The 19,419-nt window shown below is 51.4% G+C and overlaps 1 protein-coding gene across 2 annotated transcripts in view; it reads right to left on the reverse strand.

Moving 5' to 3' along the window:
* SNX29 (sorting nexin 29) overlaps nucleotides 1-19,419 on the reverse strand; it is a 500,693-nt gene that overhangs the window by 368,682 nt on the left and 112,592 nt on the right. For both annotated transcript variants that reach the window (XM_043560511.1, XM_043560512.1), the window contains exons 12-13: nucleotides 10,555-10,618; nucleotides 8,356-8,484 (exon numbers count right to left, since the gene is read on the reverse strand). In XM_043560511.1, the coding sequence (XP_043416446.1) occupies nucleotides 8,356-8,484; nucleotides 10,555-10,618 (193 nt within the window). The remainder of the gene's footprint in view (nucleotides 1-8,355; nucleotides 8,485-10,554; nucleotides 10,619-19,419) is intronic.

Consider the following 19,419-nt stretch of genomic DNA (forward strand, 5'->3'; position numbering starts at 1 on the left):
TCTACCACCACCAGCCACCTTGGCTACACCCTGGAATTACTTACTGGGGCAGGGTGGGTTTTGCTGCCAGTGATTTGGACGTAATTGGTCTGGAGGGGCAGCATGGACAGGTTTTTCCTAGGGGACGGGGGGGGGGGGGGGGGGGGGGGGGGGGGGGGGGGGGGGGGGGGCGGGAAGCTCTGGGAGGGTTGGGTAGACACAGTTTTCAAAGCTCCCCTGGTGAATGTAATATACAGCCAAGTCTAAGCGAGGCATTTAGCACTTCAACCCCAAGAATTCTTTTTTTATTTTTTTTTTTTTAAAAATTTTTTTTTTCCAACGTTTTATTTATTTTTGGGACAGAGAGAGACAGAGCATGAACGGGGGAGGGGCAGAGAGAGAGGGAGACACAGAATCGGAAACAGGCTCCAGGCTCTGAGCCATCAGCCCAGAGCCCGACGCGGGGCTCGAACTCACGGACCGCGAGATCGTGACCTGGCTGAAGTCGGACGCTTAACCGACTGCGCCACCCAGGCGCCCCAACCCCAAGAATTCTTTATTAGAAAGTTAGTTACATCTGAGCAACATCAGGCTAGATTAACTCCAGACAATGACTCTTTGCAAGCTTGGACAGAGACATAATTTACTTCCACGAAAACACTAACGACCATGGCTGGCTTCTCCTAAGTACTTACTCAGGGTACTCACTGGGCTTAGCCCTCTTCATTCATTAGCTCTTGAATAGTATCTGTAAGAGTGAGAAGATTATCCCAGTTTTCTACATGAGAAGCATTAGGGGTACAATTACCACCCGAAATCACACAATACAAGTGGCCAAAGTACTTCCATGACCTTCAGATGGAGTTTCTCACTCACCTTACCCTACTCTTGACCTTGAGAAGGAGGGCTCCAATGCAAGACTTGCCCCAGACCATTACACTACGCTTCCCGCTAAGAAGGGCCAAGTCTACTGGAATACAAGCAAAAATGTCAGCCAAAAGGTTAAAATCTTTACATACATATGTATACATACATACACACATATATATGAAGATATCTATATATCTGCCCCTCCATTGTCACACCTACAGGTTACAGCCAGCTGCATCTGGTCTGACTCCATCCTTCACTGAATTTCGGAAGCATTAAACTTCAGGAACCCGGTTCCCCCTGACCATCTTGTCTCCAGCCCCGACGTGTGCGTCTTCTACTCCTCCCTGCTCCACCCCATGCACTTAACTCTCCTTGGCTGCTCCGGGGTAAGTCATAAAGGACTGTCAGCCGCTGACAAGGGCTTGTGGAGAATGACGAAGAGCACACCTTATTCAGCTAATGCGACTCAGCCAAGTATAAGAACCAGCGACCTTGGGGAAAGCAAGCTTCGTGTTCAAGGGGAAGTGAGGGACAAGAGCACCAGAGTAGGCTGGCACACACAGAGGGGGCTCCACAGAGAATTCAGTGTGGTCATGGTCTAGTTCTTGGCTAAAGACTCTCAAGGACTCAAGCAAGTGAAAATGGACCAGAAGGCTCCTCAACACCCAGTTCTGATGGCACATTTGCAAATGGCATTGGAATGCCTCCTAGAGGTATGGACGTTGGTGTTTCTAAAGCCCCCCTGGTGACTATGGTGGGCTGCCGGGGGGTGGGGGGGGTGGGCAGAGACACCAGCAGTCCTGGTGGCCAAGGCAGCCCCACACCCTAGAGCAACCTACATCCCACTGTCCTTTCAACTGTCCTAGGACGCTTCACATGGGTGCAACGTTCATCTACAGTCTGAGTCTACAATTCATTTCACATATACACAACATACTAGTTTTTACCCAAGAATCTACCCACGTACACTCTGCTCTGTCATTTTCTGTTCTTATCAAGAATGCCTGGTGATCTTCTTACTGTACTGCCTTTAAAACCAAATCCATGCGTTGTAAGTAGGTGCAAGCACTCAACCGCATCATGTTCTCCATCAAAGCCATGCCCGGCCAATAATATATTGAAATCTACCTTTTATTACATGTTACTTTCCTCAGCCTTCTCCTTCATAGTAGTTAGGGAGTTATACTCAATTTTAAATAATTAGCTCCCATCCGTAGGTTATTGTAACTGTGCATTTCATTGCAGTAAAGGGGACCTTATCAAAAATTTTTCCCCAATATTTATTTTAAAAAAAGAATAGAGATTCTTCTAGAGCCTGAGAACCCCAAGTCCACAAGATTCGGTGACTGCTGACGAGGTCAAATTATCACTGGACATCAAGATCCAACCAAGGAAAGACAGAAAAGAGGACATAGGACCTGCGTGTGACCTTCTCAACGCTGACTATTGGACTCTTGGGATTAAAAACATCATTAGTGTGGGTAGGGCGGCACCTATATGATGAGCACTGGGTGTTGTATGTAAGTGATGAATCACTGAATTCTACTCCCAAAACGACTATCGCACTGTATGTTAACTAGAATTAAAATAAAGACTTGCTAAGACAAAACAAAACCATCAATGCCTTCAGATGGACGTTGAAGACACATTCTGTCCTTTTCCACAAAAAGCATATTCATCTCATTTTTCTAATTTAACAACGAGAAAAAGGCAGAGACAGACTTAGGGCAGAAACAGATTTAAAGCCTTCATAGAAAGCCAACCAAAGTCTCCCAGAGGACAGCGAGTGGAATGACAGGATCGAGGCTCCCAAGATCCTCATCCAGCCTTCCCTTACAGATGGTGTAGTGCAGTTCTGGCCACCAACAGGACACTGACACAGCAGGCAACTACTCAGCAGCCCCACAGAGACCAATAAAGGGACGCTGGGCACACGGGGCGGCAAAAATCACACCGGGAGGAGCTGAAGGTCAAGTGAAGGCCAGTGAGAGGCCAAAGGCTCTAAGGTACTCACTGCAGGGAGAAGCTGGGATAAGGGAAGAACCCGCAAGCTCTTGTTCTAGCCTCGGCATCTGTAGCCACCCATGGCCAATGCGCCAGCTAAGAAGAAATCAGGGACCACGTAGTGAACGTTTACAAGGAGCCTGGAGCTCTGCTCAGGGCTTGAGGAGCAAAAAAGCTCATGTCCTCGTCCCCACCAACTTAGGCCAAAGTGCAAGAGACAGGATTTATCTGCCCGTTGACGCATGGCAGTCAATCATGGCCTTCTGCTCACTGCTGCCCACAACAGGCCCAGTGCAGTCGAAGATGTTCTACCTGGACATCAGGACAGAGTCTCTGCTCTTCAGATCCCGCACGAGGCTTGGCGTTAGCAGAGTCCCTCTTTACTGCTACGTGCCAAGGCCCTGCCCAAGAACACTAACAGAGAGGACACAGGGCCAAGGGCAGAGCAAGGACCTCCCGAGAGAACCTGGGTCCTGAAGAGAGGGACCGGTCACATCAACATAAAATTGCCCTGTTGATCCAAGCTAGTTTGGTTCGGGTTCCTACAGCCAAAAGCTTAGTGACATTGGTTAAGATTATCATGCATCGGTTCACAGACAGGGAAAGGGAGACGTGAGGATGTGCGAGGTGGCCCAGCCAGGGGAAGGGTCGCTGCGCTGCTTCCCCAGCCAAGGGTCAGACACAGCCCTGGCACGCCAGCCATCACTACGACACATCACACAGCGTCCTGCTTTTCGTCCTCCCACGGGAGGCAGGGAGAGGACCCAGGCACACCCACCACCTCTTCCATTTTCAATAGACGAGGAACCAGAGGCTCCGAAGCGTAAAGGGAATGGCTCCATCACACAACCAGCTACACGTTCTTATTCACACACCAAACGTCCTGAACAGGAGGTAAAGGTGTGACCGAGAGTAATAGTGGGGCTGGTGCTGAAGGAACACAGGAAGACAAGGCCTTGAGCAGGGCTCCGTCAACCCACCGGGTTCCCCTCAGGACATGGCCTCCACAGTCATGACCAGATGCGTGTCTCTTCATGGACCTGACAGGTTCATGGTTAAGGCAGCGATTTTACTTAGGTATGGAGGAAACACAACTCACTCCAATCTGCCATTATCCAAAAAAAGAAGCCCGGTCAGATAGGACTCGGGATTGTTAACAGAGAAGACCAGTTACAAAGAGGCCCAAGTAACAGAAGGAACGTATTAGTTCATGTAACTGCCAAGTCCAGGAGAACAACAGCTTCCGGAAAGGCTGGATCTAGGAGCTCGAGGTCTATCATTAGAACCTGCCAGGTTGTCTCCATTTTTCACTGTGTTGTTGCCATTTGGGGTCAGGATCTTCCCACATAGCAGCAAAGACTGCACCCAGCAACTCCTGGCTTATAGTATAACCTTCTCAAGAAGGCCCTCAAGAAGACCTCATCAACCTGGCTACATGACCTTCTGTGAGCCAATCACAGTGACCAGGAAACAGAACAAGCCGGCTGCCCAGGCCTGGTCCACCTACCCTGCCCTGGAACCCAGCTGGGCAGTGGTGGGGTCGTTTCCACCGAATCACACACAACAGGAACGAAGAACCACACCCACCAAGAAAGACTGGGATAGGGTCTACCCCAGGGGGTGAAAGAATCCTGGTGGGCCTGGAGGGCAGCCCCCAAACTGACCTCCAACGACCCCTGCCTCGTGGTCATCACATTCATGTGTAGACTCCTCCCACACTCAACCAGGGTTGATCTTTGGGACCACAGAGAACAGTGAACCTGAGAGGGTCTCACTCCTAACATTAGGTTGCAAGAGACACCGTGGCTTCCGGGTGGGGGAGTGCTTACTCACTCCGGGAAGCCAGCTGCTGTGTTGTGAGCAGTTCTACTCTAGAGGCCCTTGTGGCAGAAACACAGGCCTCTCACCAGCGACCACACCAGTGAGCTCAGAAGCGGACCCTCGAGTTCCAGCCAAGCCATCAGAGGACTGCAGCCTTGTGATCGACTCTGACGGACCACCTCCCAGCTGAGCCATTCACAGATTCCCAACCCACGAGAATTGTAGAGGACCCTGGTTTTGCGTTTTAAACGGCCAAGCTTAGAAATAATTTTTTACACAGCAAAAGCTACCTAATAAAATGAGCCTAAACAGACAACAGGCCAGCAAGCGTCCAACAACCCAGGTCACTTGCTTCTCTCCCAGGCAGTTCTCATGGAAAGGTCTTCCTCCTGTGAACACCTGTCTCATCACTTGAGCATTCTTAATTCAGTAGGAAGGGAGGCAATCATTTAGGGAAGGAGATTCACATGCCCTGACGTGCTGCTGACGGCAAATACGTCCACCTCAGGACTGAGCAGCGGCTTGGGGCCCTAAAAGCACTGGGCTGGTTTAATGACCTTGTTCTTGGCTGAGCCACGACAGCACCAAGGAAAGCCATTAATTTTGAGCAAAAAGGAATGTGATAAAATGCTGGATTTGTTCTGGGGTTTTTCACTTGTGCAACCACACTCAAAGCAAGTAAAACACACATCCACACGAACACCCTGAGTACTCCAATATATACAGCAGAAATAATTTCACTTCTTAGGGTCTGAAAGAGCCTAGCATTTAATTATTTCTGCACCACTGCCATTAAAATTTAGGTTTTGATTAGGTAAGGTTTCTTAGTAATGTAATTATTGTACTAAAGAAAAATGATGGCAACATTTACCATCATTTATGAGCATTTATGAGGCACATTTACTGAGCCGACATATGGGTTCTCATTTAATCCTGCAACAACAGTGAGGTACAGGATTTTCTTATCCTCATCTGACAGCTAAGAAAACAAAGAATTTAAGGAGCACCTGGGTGGCTCATTCAGTTAAGAGTCTGACCTCGAAGGGAGTCTGGGCGGCTCAGTAAAGCATCCGACTTCTGCTCAGGTCACCATCAGGTGGTTTGTGGGTTTGGGCTCCAGGTCGGGCTCTGTGCTGACGGCTCAGAGCCTGGAGCCTGCTTCGGATTCTGTGACTCCCTCTCTGTCTGCTCCTCCCCCACTCTCTCTCTCTCTCTCAAAGATAAATAAACATTAAAAAAAAAGAGTTTGACTCTTGAATTCAGCTCAAGTGATGATCCCAGGACTATAGGATCGAATCCCATGTTGGGCTCTGCACTGAGCATGGAACCTGCTTAAGATCCTCCCTTCCTCTCTCCTTCCCTTCCTTCCATTCACACCCTCTCTTTTTAAAAAAAATTTTTTTTTAGTGTTTCTTTCCGAGGCAGAGAGAGACAGAGCATGAGTGGGGGAGGGGCAGAGGGAGAGGGAGACACAGAACCCAAAGCAGGCTCCAGGCTCCGAGCCGTCAGCAGAGAACCCGATGCGGGGCTTGAACTCACAAACCATGAGATCAGGACCTGAGCAGAAGTCAGTCGCTCAACCGACTGAGCCACCCAGGTGCCCCCACTCACACCCTCTCTTAAGTGAGGGGAAAAAAAAAAACTTTTCTTTTCCACTCATGGGCTAAAATTCTCCCCAGAATTATCAGGTCCTGAAACACACTTACTGTAAAATACACCTAACTGCCTGTGTCTAGGGCCTCACGTCCTTTCAAATACAATCATTTTGTCCTTTCTGTTGCATACGACCATCCTAGTTTGCAAACGAGGAAATGCACACTCATTCCCACTAAGAAATCACCCAGAAACACACAATCTGCAAGCGATGCAGCTGGGACTCCAGGCTAAGCCGACTCCTGGCACAATCCAAGAACGACCGAGAACAGAAGTCTGTCTGTGGCTCAGAACCAGAGTGTCTATAGACGCCAACCTTTATTGTAAGCAAACACAATGATACCACGGTTTCCTGGCGTGGCCAGGCTAAATGGTGGTCCAGGGGAGAAAACCTAGGACTGGACTCATCATAGTCCTTTAACTGTCAGATGCTCTTGAGAGGTCACTGTAAAACGTGAAGACATTCTAATTAAAGTTAGATATGGGATCATGGCACCAACTCTCGAGGACATGTATGTAACAACTCCATTAGTGCCACATCACCCAGCAGCACCAGGGCAGTAAATGCTGCTATTGGTTACCGAGCTCTGGACTCCCCTACATACCCAGACAGCCCCACCTCCTGGTCTTATTTTTAATGTTTATTTATTTTGAGAGAGAGACAGAGAGAGAGCGCACGCACAAGCAGGGAAGGGGCAGAGAGAGCATGGGGAGAGAGAACCCCGAGCAGGCTCGGGCAGGGCAGAGCCCGATGCAGGGCTCAAATTCAGGAACCGAACATGACCCGGAGCTGAAATCAAGAATCGGATGCTCAACCGACTGACCCACCCACGTGCCCCTGGTCTTATTTTCAAGTAGCTTTAAAGAATCACCAATGAACTGCTTATCTTACCTACAAAAGGCAACAAACGCAAACTCAAATGTCCAACAAATGGAAGTTATTTTAACGTGGGACATTAACTCAATGAAAGGCCACATCCGGGCATGTAAGTCATTAACATGAAATGGAAGTGGTTCAGAGAAGCAGACAGACAAAGTGGAGTACCTAACGATCTTTGCACGTGAACAAATTCAGGAAAATCCACATTTTTATCCGACTGGAGATTCTGAGTTTTCTTTAATAAAATATAAACTAAATCACAGCCAAGGAAATAAAATGGCTCTTTAACAAGAAGACGCTTAACCTTACTCTTCATTAGGAAAACGCAGACGAAAATTCTGTCAGGGCCACTTTTTTCCCGGTGATGTTGTCCGGGACCCACAGGGGGGACGCAGCCCCTTCGGGCCCAGACGGGCCGGAGCAGGCCTCTTGGCTGCTGTTCCAGGGAACATGTTGGCCCAGCCTCTGAGGAGAGGGGACAGGTGCCCTCCACTCACCTTAGAAAACTACGGCACCTGGACCCAGCAATTCTACTCCTGGTAGTTTTTCCAATAAATACAGTCATAGGAGAATCAAGTCACAAACACAAATCACTGTGGCATTACTACAAACACCATTATCAGCAAAGGGTCACAAACCACTTCCAATGGCTGGCAGTCGGCACGCGGGTGGGATGAACTCTGGCGCAGACCGAGAAATGTCACGAGCTTTCACACAGCCGGCAGCCCCCCGTGCACCCACAAAGAACAAGCTCCGTGAGGCCAAGTGAGTGCACTGTACAATACACGACCACCTTTCATGAAGGGGGGAGGGAGGAGGGAGGAGGAGGTGAAAAGAAGAAAGGAAGTGGCCACATGGAGCTAAGGAGCGTCTCCAGAATCGCTCCCACGGCCCGCCTCCGGGGGACCAGAGGGGCGGCTGGGGATCACTTAGCCCTACCTACTGCCCCTCGCGTTTTGAACCGTGGGCACACACATCATTCGGTACTTATGCAAAAAGTTACGTGAAGGTTTCAAACGCGCTGATTTCCGTTGGTTTCTTCCTTTTCTTTTTTTTTTTTTCATTCCAAGCGCCAGTGAAGGCCGTGCCTGGGTTCTTAACCGGCCGCCGCCCACGCCCGCCTCTCGGGCCCTCCGCCCCCCTACCTTGCCAGCGCCTGGACCTTCGTGACGTGCCGCTCTTCCTGCTCGGCCACCTTCTTTTTCAACGCATCAACCTCCTGCCGGAGTGCAGCAGAATGCTCCATCTCACCGTCGAGCAGGTTCCGCAAAGACCTGGGAAGAGGGGGCCCGATCCGTTCAGATGCCGTCGGCAGAGTCCACTGGGCCAGAACACAGCTGTTTACGCAAGTTCTAACCCCTCCGTTTTCTCCAGGGGCCCCCGCAAACTTGAATCTCGCATCAGGGTATTTACAGAGATCCCAAACTCGGCTTAAGGGCCTCAGAGTAAGGAGGAGGACGTGGCCCGGGATCTGTGTCCCCGACAGCCCGTAGGATGGGCCCATCAAGGGGAGACAAAGAGTTCAGAGAATCCCAGGCAAGCCCCTTTCAAGGCATCCCACCCAAAGGGGCAGCACGTTAAGGGAGACCATTTTGTGACAGTCACTCCAGAAAAGAGACAGGAGCGGGTACCAGGACAGGCCACACGCGTCCTCTGAGACATCCGTGAGGAATACCGACAGAGGCCCACCCTCAACTCCAAAGCTGCCCCAACGTACGCTGTAACCCTGCCCCCTGCCATCTCCAGGTGAAAAAGACAGATACAACGTTCTATGGAGCGGTCTAGTTAGACATCGCGTGGATCCCGTTTCACCCTATGTTTGGGAGCTCGCCCTCCAAAATACGTCCATTTGTTGGTCACCCTTGGTCTTGCAAAGCAAACAAGATGGCAGCTCTTCCAGAAATAACCACAGGTTGCCGCCAAGGAGTGAGCCATACATGGTTCTGATGGTCTCGTGGACCTCAAATGGCTATTTCTGGCAAACGTGTACTGACTTTGGGGCACCTAACATCCTAAATCTGTACACATGCCAGCTGATACCAGGATAGATGCACAGGGATGGCGGTGAGCTTGGCACGCACCCAGCCCTGTCGCTCATTCAACTCTGAGGCCTGTGTTCCTTCAGGGTTTTGAGAAAATTCCCTTCCTGGGGCCCGGAACCCCCCAACACAAACATGGTGTGGTTTTTGTTTTTGTTTTTGTTTTCTGGAAAGGAGAAATTAACAGACAGGGACTATTTTTCTTCATAAGGTAAGACAAAACCTATGGCTTCTTGCAAGAGAACAGTTCCAGCTGCAGCAAGGAAAAACAATGCTCTAATGTCTACAAGCCCCTCCTTTTAAAGCCCCTCCTTATTTTAGTTGGAAAATCGTGCTGTCTAAAGATCTCTTTTTTAAAAAATTATCTTTTGTTTTTAGAAATCATGCTTGTTTGCTTTTATGGGTTTCCATACAGGATGGGGAAGAAGCTTGGGAAGCAGGGCCCAAGAGGAGGTTTAAAAAGGACAATTGTGATGGGTTGGCACCACAGACACCGAATTCCTACTCTGAGGAAAAGAGTGAGAAAGCCCCAGGAACCCGCACGTGCAGGCTCACGTGGGCACCTGACCGAACCCCCCAGGACGCAGCACTGTCAGGCTCATAGAAGCCTCACCGACAACTGCGGGCAAATCCTTCCACCCACCGCCCTGTAGCCAAGACAAGGTCCTGGCGGTTGAGAAGTTTACGTTCAAGGCAGCCAGATGGCAACGACGTGGCCATCTACCATTGGTTTCAACGGGAAACCACACACGAACAGAGGCCTGCTCCTTTCTCCATCTGCAGGGGGCCTTACTCTGATCAAGCAGCCGGATTCCAGCCTGCCCTGGGTACCCCCGATTCGAGAAAACTAAGTGTCTGAATGCTCAGAACACGGAAAGATAGGCTCTCAGTTTGAAGATCATTCTAAAGACTGCTCTAGGCAGGGAAGGAGGAAGACTTCAAGGAGGGGAGAACGTTCTCAAGCGGACCTTGGTGATGGCTGTGTCTGTCCGCAAACACCGAAAACCACTCAACTGTACCCTTTAAGTGGGTCGATGATGTAATGTGTGAATTGTATCCCAGAGGCTCTTTTACAAGAGAAATTTTTTAAAAGACTGCTTTACCAAATTCTTAGTTTGTTCCAAGGTAGAGCCCGGATCGTAAGGTTTTCATCCCCTGCCAACAGTCAAGTGGCTCGTCTCACACTAAAAGGAACCACCGATCACAATTCTGTCACCCAAGCACGCTTCCCTCCGTCTGGGACCCCCCACGTTCCCCAGGTGGGACGTCGGAGAGACGACCCTCCAGGCCTGACGGTCAGGCTACCTGTTCTCTTCCTCCAGCTCGTCTTTCCGGGTCATCATGGCCACGATGGCTTGGCGCAGCTCGTCTGAGGGAAGAAAGCACGGTTGAGATTAACCAGCAGACCCCACGTGTTACAGCTGTCCCCTCACAGACATGCATCGAGTGCTATGGAGGGCAAGCTGTCTAGACGAGCTCCCCTTTTCCCTTTCAAGATTAATTCCTGTACAGTCTGCAAGACCCAACGGGCCCAAGCTGATCACTTCTCAGCCCCACGAAAACGGGAGGGCGGGGCCGCACGAGGAGCCTGGAGGGCTCCCCTCGGTCGGCTGCTACAGGACGAGACGGCCTTGCAGCTCCTAAACTCGCTGTTCCGAGTCCCTGCTACTGGACAACATCCGCTCTGAACAAGGATCCCCCCCACCCCCAGTTATAGCTGTTTATCAACAGAGGAGAAGGAGCCGATTGAGAGACAGAGGGCTCCACGCAGACCTACAAATACTTACCCGAGTTTATGAAGAGATCTGGTCTAGTCCTACACGGCTCTCTCTAGTTCGTACACAGGCGACAGTGTAAAGGGGTTCCTGTCCAGTGCACTTTCTGTAATTATTTATGGGGGCTACTCTTCTGGACACCTTCAACTTAAGAAAGCATGGCTAGAACACCATGCTTTTAGATTAGCCTCCGAGTTTCTGATCTGCAAACGTAACTGTTGTCTCAACCCATCCTCAGGTCAAAGACGTCGTTCACCTATCCCTCAGATCTCAAGACCCAGACCTTCTGGATTTGTTTTGTTTTTCAACCCCTGACAAACCTTGTGAATGGTTTCCCCCCTTGGGACTGGCTGCTAGGAAGCTCCCAGCCAAAACGGCCCATCGGGGAAGTGCTCACATCCGTGTGGCAACCACAATGTGCCCTAACCCTCCCCCGCCCATCTTCTCCAACCTGTATCTCCACCTCGGGCCAAAGTACTCACAACCTGTGGCACGTTGCAAAGGCTATCTTAAGACGCTACTTCAAATCCTCTTTTGGAAAGAGATAGGAGTTTTGGTTTCTTCCTTTTAGTTAAAATTGAAATCCTTCGACTTGCCAAGCTCTAGTTCAGGGCCCTTGGCACTATCTCATTTAATTCTTTATGCACATCTAAGAAACGCACGTCACCATCCCTGCTCCCGGAGTATGAAGAAACTGCAGGAGTGGAAAGAGAAGTGGGGGGGGGGGGGGAGACCAATAGGTGGGTCCTCTGGGTCCCCTCATACTCAGAATGCCCAGGGAGAAAGACACCCGCCAAAGACCCCGAGGCAAGAAATGGGGCCACAGGACTAATGATGTCCTCAGGCTGCGGGAGGGAAAAGGATATTCCACGGTCCGGGGCTCAGGGCAAGAAAAGGAAGGAAAGGTATTAGAGAGGCTCCTCCTCAGCTCTAGAGGCTGCTCCATTTGGATGAGGTGGCAAAAAAGAAAGAGACCGTCCTGTCTTTAAAAGCAGAGCAGTCCCCTGGGCACCACATGGACACAAGTAGGCGGTCATCACCCTGACTCCCCCATCAAGCTTCTGACGGTACGAAACCTGTGCACTGTACTGGGACAAAGTGGACCCTGTGAGGTGTCAGTGAGGAGGGAGGTCTGAGGTGTCCCTGTCCTGGGTCACTGAGGGGTCAGTGAGGAAGACCCCAAACAATCACTGGGTCGACACGTAGGCACTGAGCCCGTACAAGGTACAAGCACTGTTCTTGGTGAAGGGCAAGTGACCAGAACAGACCCACATCTCTGCCTGTAGGAGGCCTCCTCTCTAGCAGGGGAGACAATCCAGCCAACAGGCACACGGCACCGAGGGTGGTCAGGGATGCCAAGAGGAAAGGAAAGCAAGGCCAAGGGCAAATGAGGGGACAGCAGTGTAACTGCACACTGAAGTGCTCCGGAAAGGCCCCTCCGAGCAGAGCCGGCCACGGTGCTACATGGAGGAAAAACATGCCACATGGCAAAGAGCACATGCAAAGGCCCAGAGACCGGTGTGAGCTTGGTCACTGGGCCAGGGGGGCAGGGGCACTCCTCCAAGGGACGGGGGTGGGGAGACGGAAGAAGCAGCACACCAGGAGGGCTGAATCCAGCAGACAGAGACCCTGCCAGAGTCCGGGGGCATGGAGGGAAGATGCAGCACGCCGCCCTGAGTTCTAGAAACTTCCCTTCTGGAGGACTGGATGAGAATGCCAGCACCCCCGGCAAAGCATTTGAGGCCCACAACCTCACCAGGGCCACAGAGCAACTTCATGGGTCCCTATCTTCCAGTCCTCTTACAGGCACGCCAACGAGATGAAGGAGATTCAACGCCAAGAGCAGCGAATTCAAATCCAGACCCGTCCAATTCCAAACTCTGTGTTCGACCCCAGAGAACAGTTAACTGTTACAAGTCACATGCATAGATGTAAGAACTTGGGTTTTATCGATGCCTCACAGGGACATTAATCCATCTTACAGCGGAAGTGCACACTTGGCAGGTTACGTCACACAAGCACACATGTGTGAACGTCAGAGCCCTGCCCTGGGAGACGGGAACCAGCACGCAAAGCAGATAAAGCCGAGGAGCGTGTACCTGCCTCAGCTGTGCCCTGCCTGGAGTTACAACAGCCCAGAGCTCACATATTCGTTCATTCATTCATCAGTCAGCACCTACTGGGCACCCAGTAGGCACAAGATACCTTCCGAAGAAGAGAGCCAGGCTCCCAACTGAACTAAGGAAGAAATGTCTTTAAAGGAGAATCTCTTAATGGAGAACAACACACATTCGCATATGCCCATCATGAAATGGTCTACAGGACTTTGTCTTCTGAACTTGAACAAGTGTCTACACTCCTGGCTCTCAGCCTCCTACCAGTGTCTCAGTGTCTCTGAGCCTTTCCCTTGTGTACAAGCAGCAAAAACAGCACCCACCTTCCCCAATTCCCTGGGGTGCTAGGATGTTCAGAGGAGCAAGGGGATAGGCAGGCCCTCGGTCGAGGCATCGACTCTTACACACTGCAGCAGGTGCATTCAGAACTCAGAAATCATCATGTTAAAAAAAAAATTATCTGGGAGTGCCTGGGAGTCTCAGTCGGTTAAGCGTCCGACTTCAGCTCAGGTCATGATCTCACAGTCCCTGAGTTCAAGCCCCGCGTCGGGCTCTATGCTGACAGCTCAGAGCCTGGAGCCTCCTTCAGATTCTGTGTCTCCCCCTCTCTCTGCCCCTCCCCTGCTTGCACCCTGTCTCTGTCTCAAAAATAAAAAAAAATTTTTTAATGCTTTTATTTAATTATCTGAAAAAGCTCAAGAAATAAAAAAATCCACACATAAGCATAACCCAGTCATTTGTTCCATGATGTCAGCCATGATAGGGGGCACCTGGGTGGCTCAGTCGGTTAAGCATGATGTCATAGCCATGAAAGGGGAAAAAAAAAAAAAGACTTATTAAGACCAGGATAAGATCTGTCTTTCTCTTCAAGATGCCCAGCACAAGTGGCGAGCAGCTGTGGACTGTGGACACAGACCTGGGAATCATTCCTTTACTCCAACGACTGCTTGAATCCTGAATCTTCCTACAAAGCTGCCTTCCTGCTGAGGTTTTCTACTGGTCTTAGCTTTCTTACAGGGACAAAGGAAGAAGATATTCATTTTCAGGGAGTTGCCAGGAGGCTGCAAGAGTGAAATTTTTTTCTTCAATAGACTTTTTAAAACCATCTCAGGTTCACAGCAGATTGCAAAGTACAGAGATTTTCCAGGCACCCTCTGCCCCCCCCCACAATCCCAGCCTCCCCCACTGTCAGCATCCCCACCACAGAGGGGCATTTGTTATGCTTCATGAACTCCCACAGACACATCATAACCACCCAAAGGGGACTTGTAGATCACAGGAGTTTGGAACATTGTAGGGACATGTATCCACCGTTATAGTAACACACAACATAGTTTTACTGCCTGGCCAAATATCTTGGGCTCCGCCCATTTATCCCTTTCTCCCCGAACCCCCCGCTGAAATCTTCCGTGAATCAGAGAATCTCCACTCGACCCATCAGCCTTCCATTCGGAAGTTGCACATCACACACAGGTGGGACTGATGCTAACAAACCACTTGCTCTGGATCTAAGCCGAACTCTGCCGAGCCCATGTGCACAGCAGGGCCCCCCCACCGCCAGAGTGCTCAGTACAGGGTGCCCCCGACTGCTCAGTCCACTGGCTCTGCTCGCCTCTGCAGGAGGGAGCCCTTCACTATCCAGAAACATGATCCTTATGCTGAGCGGTTTGCATCAGGCCCCTCCTGGTGTCACCAGGCATCGCCAGCCTCTGTACCTGGCCTCACCTGCACGGACAGCAGCCTCTGACCAGGTTTCCTGAGAGACCCTCTCGATTTTAACTATTTTGACCCTACCCGTGAACTGGTTCATGGATTTCATGGACGGAACCTGTCTTTTCTCAAGTTCATGCCCAACTTCCAGTCTGATAAAACCCAACTCCTTTATTCGGGTCCAGACAAAAAGGTGTCATGTCCAGGAAGCCCTCTGTGATTTCCCTAATCCTCAACAAGTTGCAGAGTGTGAAGTAACCACCTGTCTCCTGCACTTAACTCACAACTCCTTATAGACATACAACATGTCAGGCATCTTGGGTCCCCAGAGGCCCAACAAGTCGGGTGCTTGGTCAAGGTTCACGGAAAAGGAGTGATCCAGAGAGACTATTCATATCCAACGACAATACCCCTGAAACTAACAAGAGTAATAGCGGCTACATGATGAGTACTTTCTACGTGCAAAGTCTCAGCACCTGACAAGCCTTGTTTCAGTTTTCACAGCCGCCTAATGAGGGCGCTGAGTACAGAGCCGAAACCCAAACCGGAACAAGGCCTGTAGGGTCTCAACTCACCTTCCCCACCCTAAGGCCAAGAATTATGGAAAATGCCCTTGGCAGGACCAAGAGCTGGAGAGGAGGTGCTTTCGTGGGGCGTGGGGAGTGGCAAGATGGTGAGGAATAGGTTCTAGCAGCTTGACTCCAATAAGAGCAGTACCCAAGAAGAGCTGTTGTCAACAGGCTCCTGAGCTGAGAAGATCGGAGTTCAAACCCCAGCTCAGCCCCTAATTGCCTGGTAAACTTAAGTTGGGCTTTGCATCTGTGCAAAATGCAGAATGGTAACCGCACCACACTCCCTGGAGACTGGCTCCAAGACTCACGGGAGTTCCCCACCTGGTGGACACACGGCAGCCAATGCAGAGAAGTGGTTCAGGATCCTGAATTCTAGAGCATACGACCGGGTTCAAATTGTGACTCTGCAGTCAGGTGACTCCGACCAAGTAACCCACCCTCTCCGAACACTGATTCCCTTATCTACAAAATGGGATCTCAATGGGCACCAGCTCATACAAATGCCATGAGAACTCAATAAGGTAATACGTAAATCAGGTGCTTAGAAAATGCTCAGCACCCCCTCCCCCACTCACGCTCTCTCAAAAAACTAACAAACATTTTTAAAAAAAAAAAAGAAAATGCTCAGCAAATAGAAAACACACAATGCATTATCTATCCCTATAATTAGTGCCTTTTCATTCAACAGCAGGGGACAGAAAGACAAGGACAAGGTAGCAGAGACTGCCCAAGTAGGAGTTAGTGCATTTGAGCACATTTTCAGGAGTTAGGAGATTTCACTGAATTCCTGTATACCTCGACCTTGGGAAATAAAAGATTTTTTTTTAAGTGGTCTGTGCCCTAAAGCAGCAGACTAGATAATAGAATTTTCTAAAGTGTCAAACAAGATCACTGTGGGCCACGTGGGAAATCAAACCCAGAGAGGGAGGGGTCACTTAGAGGAGGCTGAGTGTCCGGGTTCTGGGGACATACGATGTGCAGGATCCCAGATACCGCCACTCAGACTCTGCCCCTAAAAACTGCGTATTCGGTGGGGGAAAGACAACTCGGAACGAGAAGCAATCCTGACGAAGTCCCAGCAAACACATGTGCTCTTCTGGCAAGAGGAACCACAGTAGCTGGAATGAGAGCTCGACCACAGGCTCACCTCGGAGGGGCCCTGGTCCCATGAGGCCGGAGCCATCATGACAAACACCAGGATGACCAAGGCTGAGCTCCCCATCCTGCTGACATCACCTGCCCCACACACGGTGCATGCCAGCCTCCTGGACCATGCCCCTGCATCTGCATCAACATCAGGATGATGGAGGACACAAACACAAGTCAAACAGTTCTCAGATTCCGGGAATCACAAGAGAAAAGGGTGTCGTTAGACAGTCCCTCCCACCTTCCACACCCCCCCCCCCACATCGCCATTCAGAGTCAGGGTTAAAAACAAAATGTCCCAAGAGAGCGGCATTGCCTGACAAACACTCTCAAGAGGCTTTACTTTATACACGTTCACCTTACTGATTTTTCTCAGGCAGTAAAGCCAGCAGGTAACGTTGGGGTTGGTTTGCACAGATCATAGAAATACAGTATTTCTCTGAGCAGCAGTGACACAGGCCGGCAGGGCTCCTCCCAAACTGGTAATTTTTCTCCTCTCCCCAGCACCAGGCATCCCATTATTGGTTTCAGGTCTAGCATCGTGGCCTTCCTCCTCTTCGTTACCTGCCACAACACACGTTTCAAGGGCCGATGGAGACGCCTCTCTAGACCGCGGCCTCCGCAGAGCCCGGCGGAGCCGGGGTCCCCCTCGCCTAGGGCTGAAAGGGGGAGGACCATCCACCTCAAAATCGCTTCCTTGCCCGGCTGCAGAGGACTGAATGGCAAATCCAACCCAGCACACAGGAGAATGTTCGTTTTAACCGCAAGAAACTGATCTGGGCAAACGAGGGGCATTTCTAACCACCGTGGAAAGGACAGATTCATCTGTAAATGTTACTGGGGCAGAGAACCATTCTGGGAGCGAGAAACAGGACTTCATCCCTGCCTCTGTTCTGTATCCAAATAAATGTTAGAACGCGTCATTTCAACGTGAGTGCGGCAACCCAACAGTGTCACTATGCGAACACACGTTTACGCCACAGCAGCAGAGACCTTGCCATGAAAGCAAACAAGTGCATTAAGCAAATTATGTTTTGTCTTGCTCGTGTTTTTTTGCTTTGTTTTGTTTTTAACTTCTGCCCATGGAGGGCCAATCTAACACAACACCGACCCACTATGGAAACTGGACACTCTTCTAGGCAGTCGCGGGCAGAGTAGAAAAACCAGGTCTCCCATCAAATCCCAGACCCCTCAAGTCTCTGTTCAGGGACCCTGGGCACCCTCTGGCGGTCAGGCCCCTCAGCTGGAAGAACGGTGCTCACACCGCCAGCCTCACGGGACGGGGCGGGGGTCGGCAGACGTTCTCCTGGAACTCAGCCACCCTCCTCTGTCTGGGTCTACGCCTGCTTCTGTGCCGCAAGGGCAGAGCTGAGCTGTCGTGACAGACACGGAGGGTCCTGCACGGCCTCACCTGGTTGCCACCTGGCCCCTTTCAGAAAAGATCTGCCTGTTGTCGGAAGACGTCCAGGAACTCCCCCTCGCCTGTCCCATGGCCAGCCTCCTTCCATTCAGGGCTGGGGGCAGCGATCTGCGGTGAGGAACAGGCCTGCCGGACGCTCAGGCCGGCCAGTGGAGCTCACTGGCTGGACCCCAGTAAGACGGTAGACCAGGCTGAAACGGACACGAGGCAGCAGGGGAGCGGCTCCTGCTTCAGATACTGAGGACCGCTCCCCACCCCTTCAGAGGTCTCCTCAGCTTTGCCGCTGGTCCCTCCGACTGTCCTCGTTCAGCCTCCTGCCCTAGATGTCCTCCGTGTGCCTTCACCGGCTCCCAGGACAGGCGGCATCTACACCCAGGGCTCAAACACCACCTGAACCCCATGGACACCCAAAGCTCCAGCACACGTGCCCCACAGCCCCTTGGACGGTTCGCACCTTGACCAACTCCTCCACTCTTCCCTGCTTTGTCGGCCGCGGGGCGGACCCACTCCCCTTCTCTCATGCCTCTGCGTCTTGGCACAGGCAGTCCTGAAGGACTGAGAGCCTGCTCCAGGCTTGGGCCAGAGAGCACCTCTTCCATGAGGCCCTCCCCCACCAGCAGGGGGAACAACAAGTCTTACCCATACCCTCCTCAGGAGTCCGCCCCCACAGTCCTCCAACTACAGCCAGGGAAATCTGGGATGGCTGGTTACCCCAAACCGAGCCAATCACAGGGAGTCCTCCAGAAGTTTGGGATGGGCCAGTATTGGACTCGACCAGATGCATCTGGCCAAGAGAAAACCGTTCTAATTTGCTCCACCAAGATCCACATGCCGGAAGCTGAGCAGAGGGCCACTGGCCAGGCCAGGGACAAAGGAGCTAACAGACACAGGGGCAGAAGGCCACCCAAGAGAGAAACCAGTATAACCCCTCCAGGCAAACCCAGCACTGAAAAAATATGGAGATTCACAAAGGGAGTGGTGTCTCAAGTGTCTAACGTGAGCCACAGAGTGCTGCTTAACACCGGGGCAAGGCCACAGGGAAACCCAAAGTCTACGAAGAATCCCTACCGACCTGGGAAAGGCAGCAGTGGCTGACCTGGTCTCTTACTGCACAGATGTACGAGCCAGCACAGCTCTCTGAGGGTCACTTTCAGAGACGCAGAGCCACAAGAATGACACGGGGAGAGAGGAAGGGCCACCCCAACTCCTGCCAGGCTCCCGGAAGCCCCGACTGTTCTGTCCTCATGTCCGAAACCTCAGCTGTTCTAAGTCCTCACAGCCAATGAGGCCAACTGAGACCCGGCTCTCCCTAAGCCCCGCCGGCCCTCGTCTATACCTCCACGGAAGCAGCAAAGCCCGGAACGGGGGAGTGGGGGAGCAGAAGAGGAAGCCCCCCACCTGCCCCAGCCCCTGGCCACAGTATACACAAGACC

The sequence above is a fragment of the Prionailurus bengalensis genome, chromosome E3, assembly GCF_016509475.1.
Source record: "Prionailurus bengalensis isolate Pbe53 chromosome E3, Fcat_Pben_1.1_paternal_pri, whole genome shotgun sequence".
In the NCBI taxonomy this organism is placed as follows: domain Eukaryota; kingdom Metazoa; phylum Chordata; class Mammalia; order Carnivora; family Felidae; genus Prionailurus; species Prionailurus bengalensis.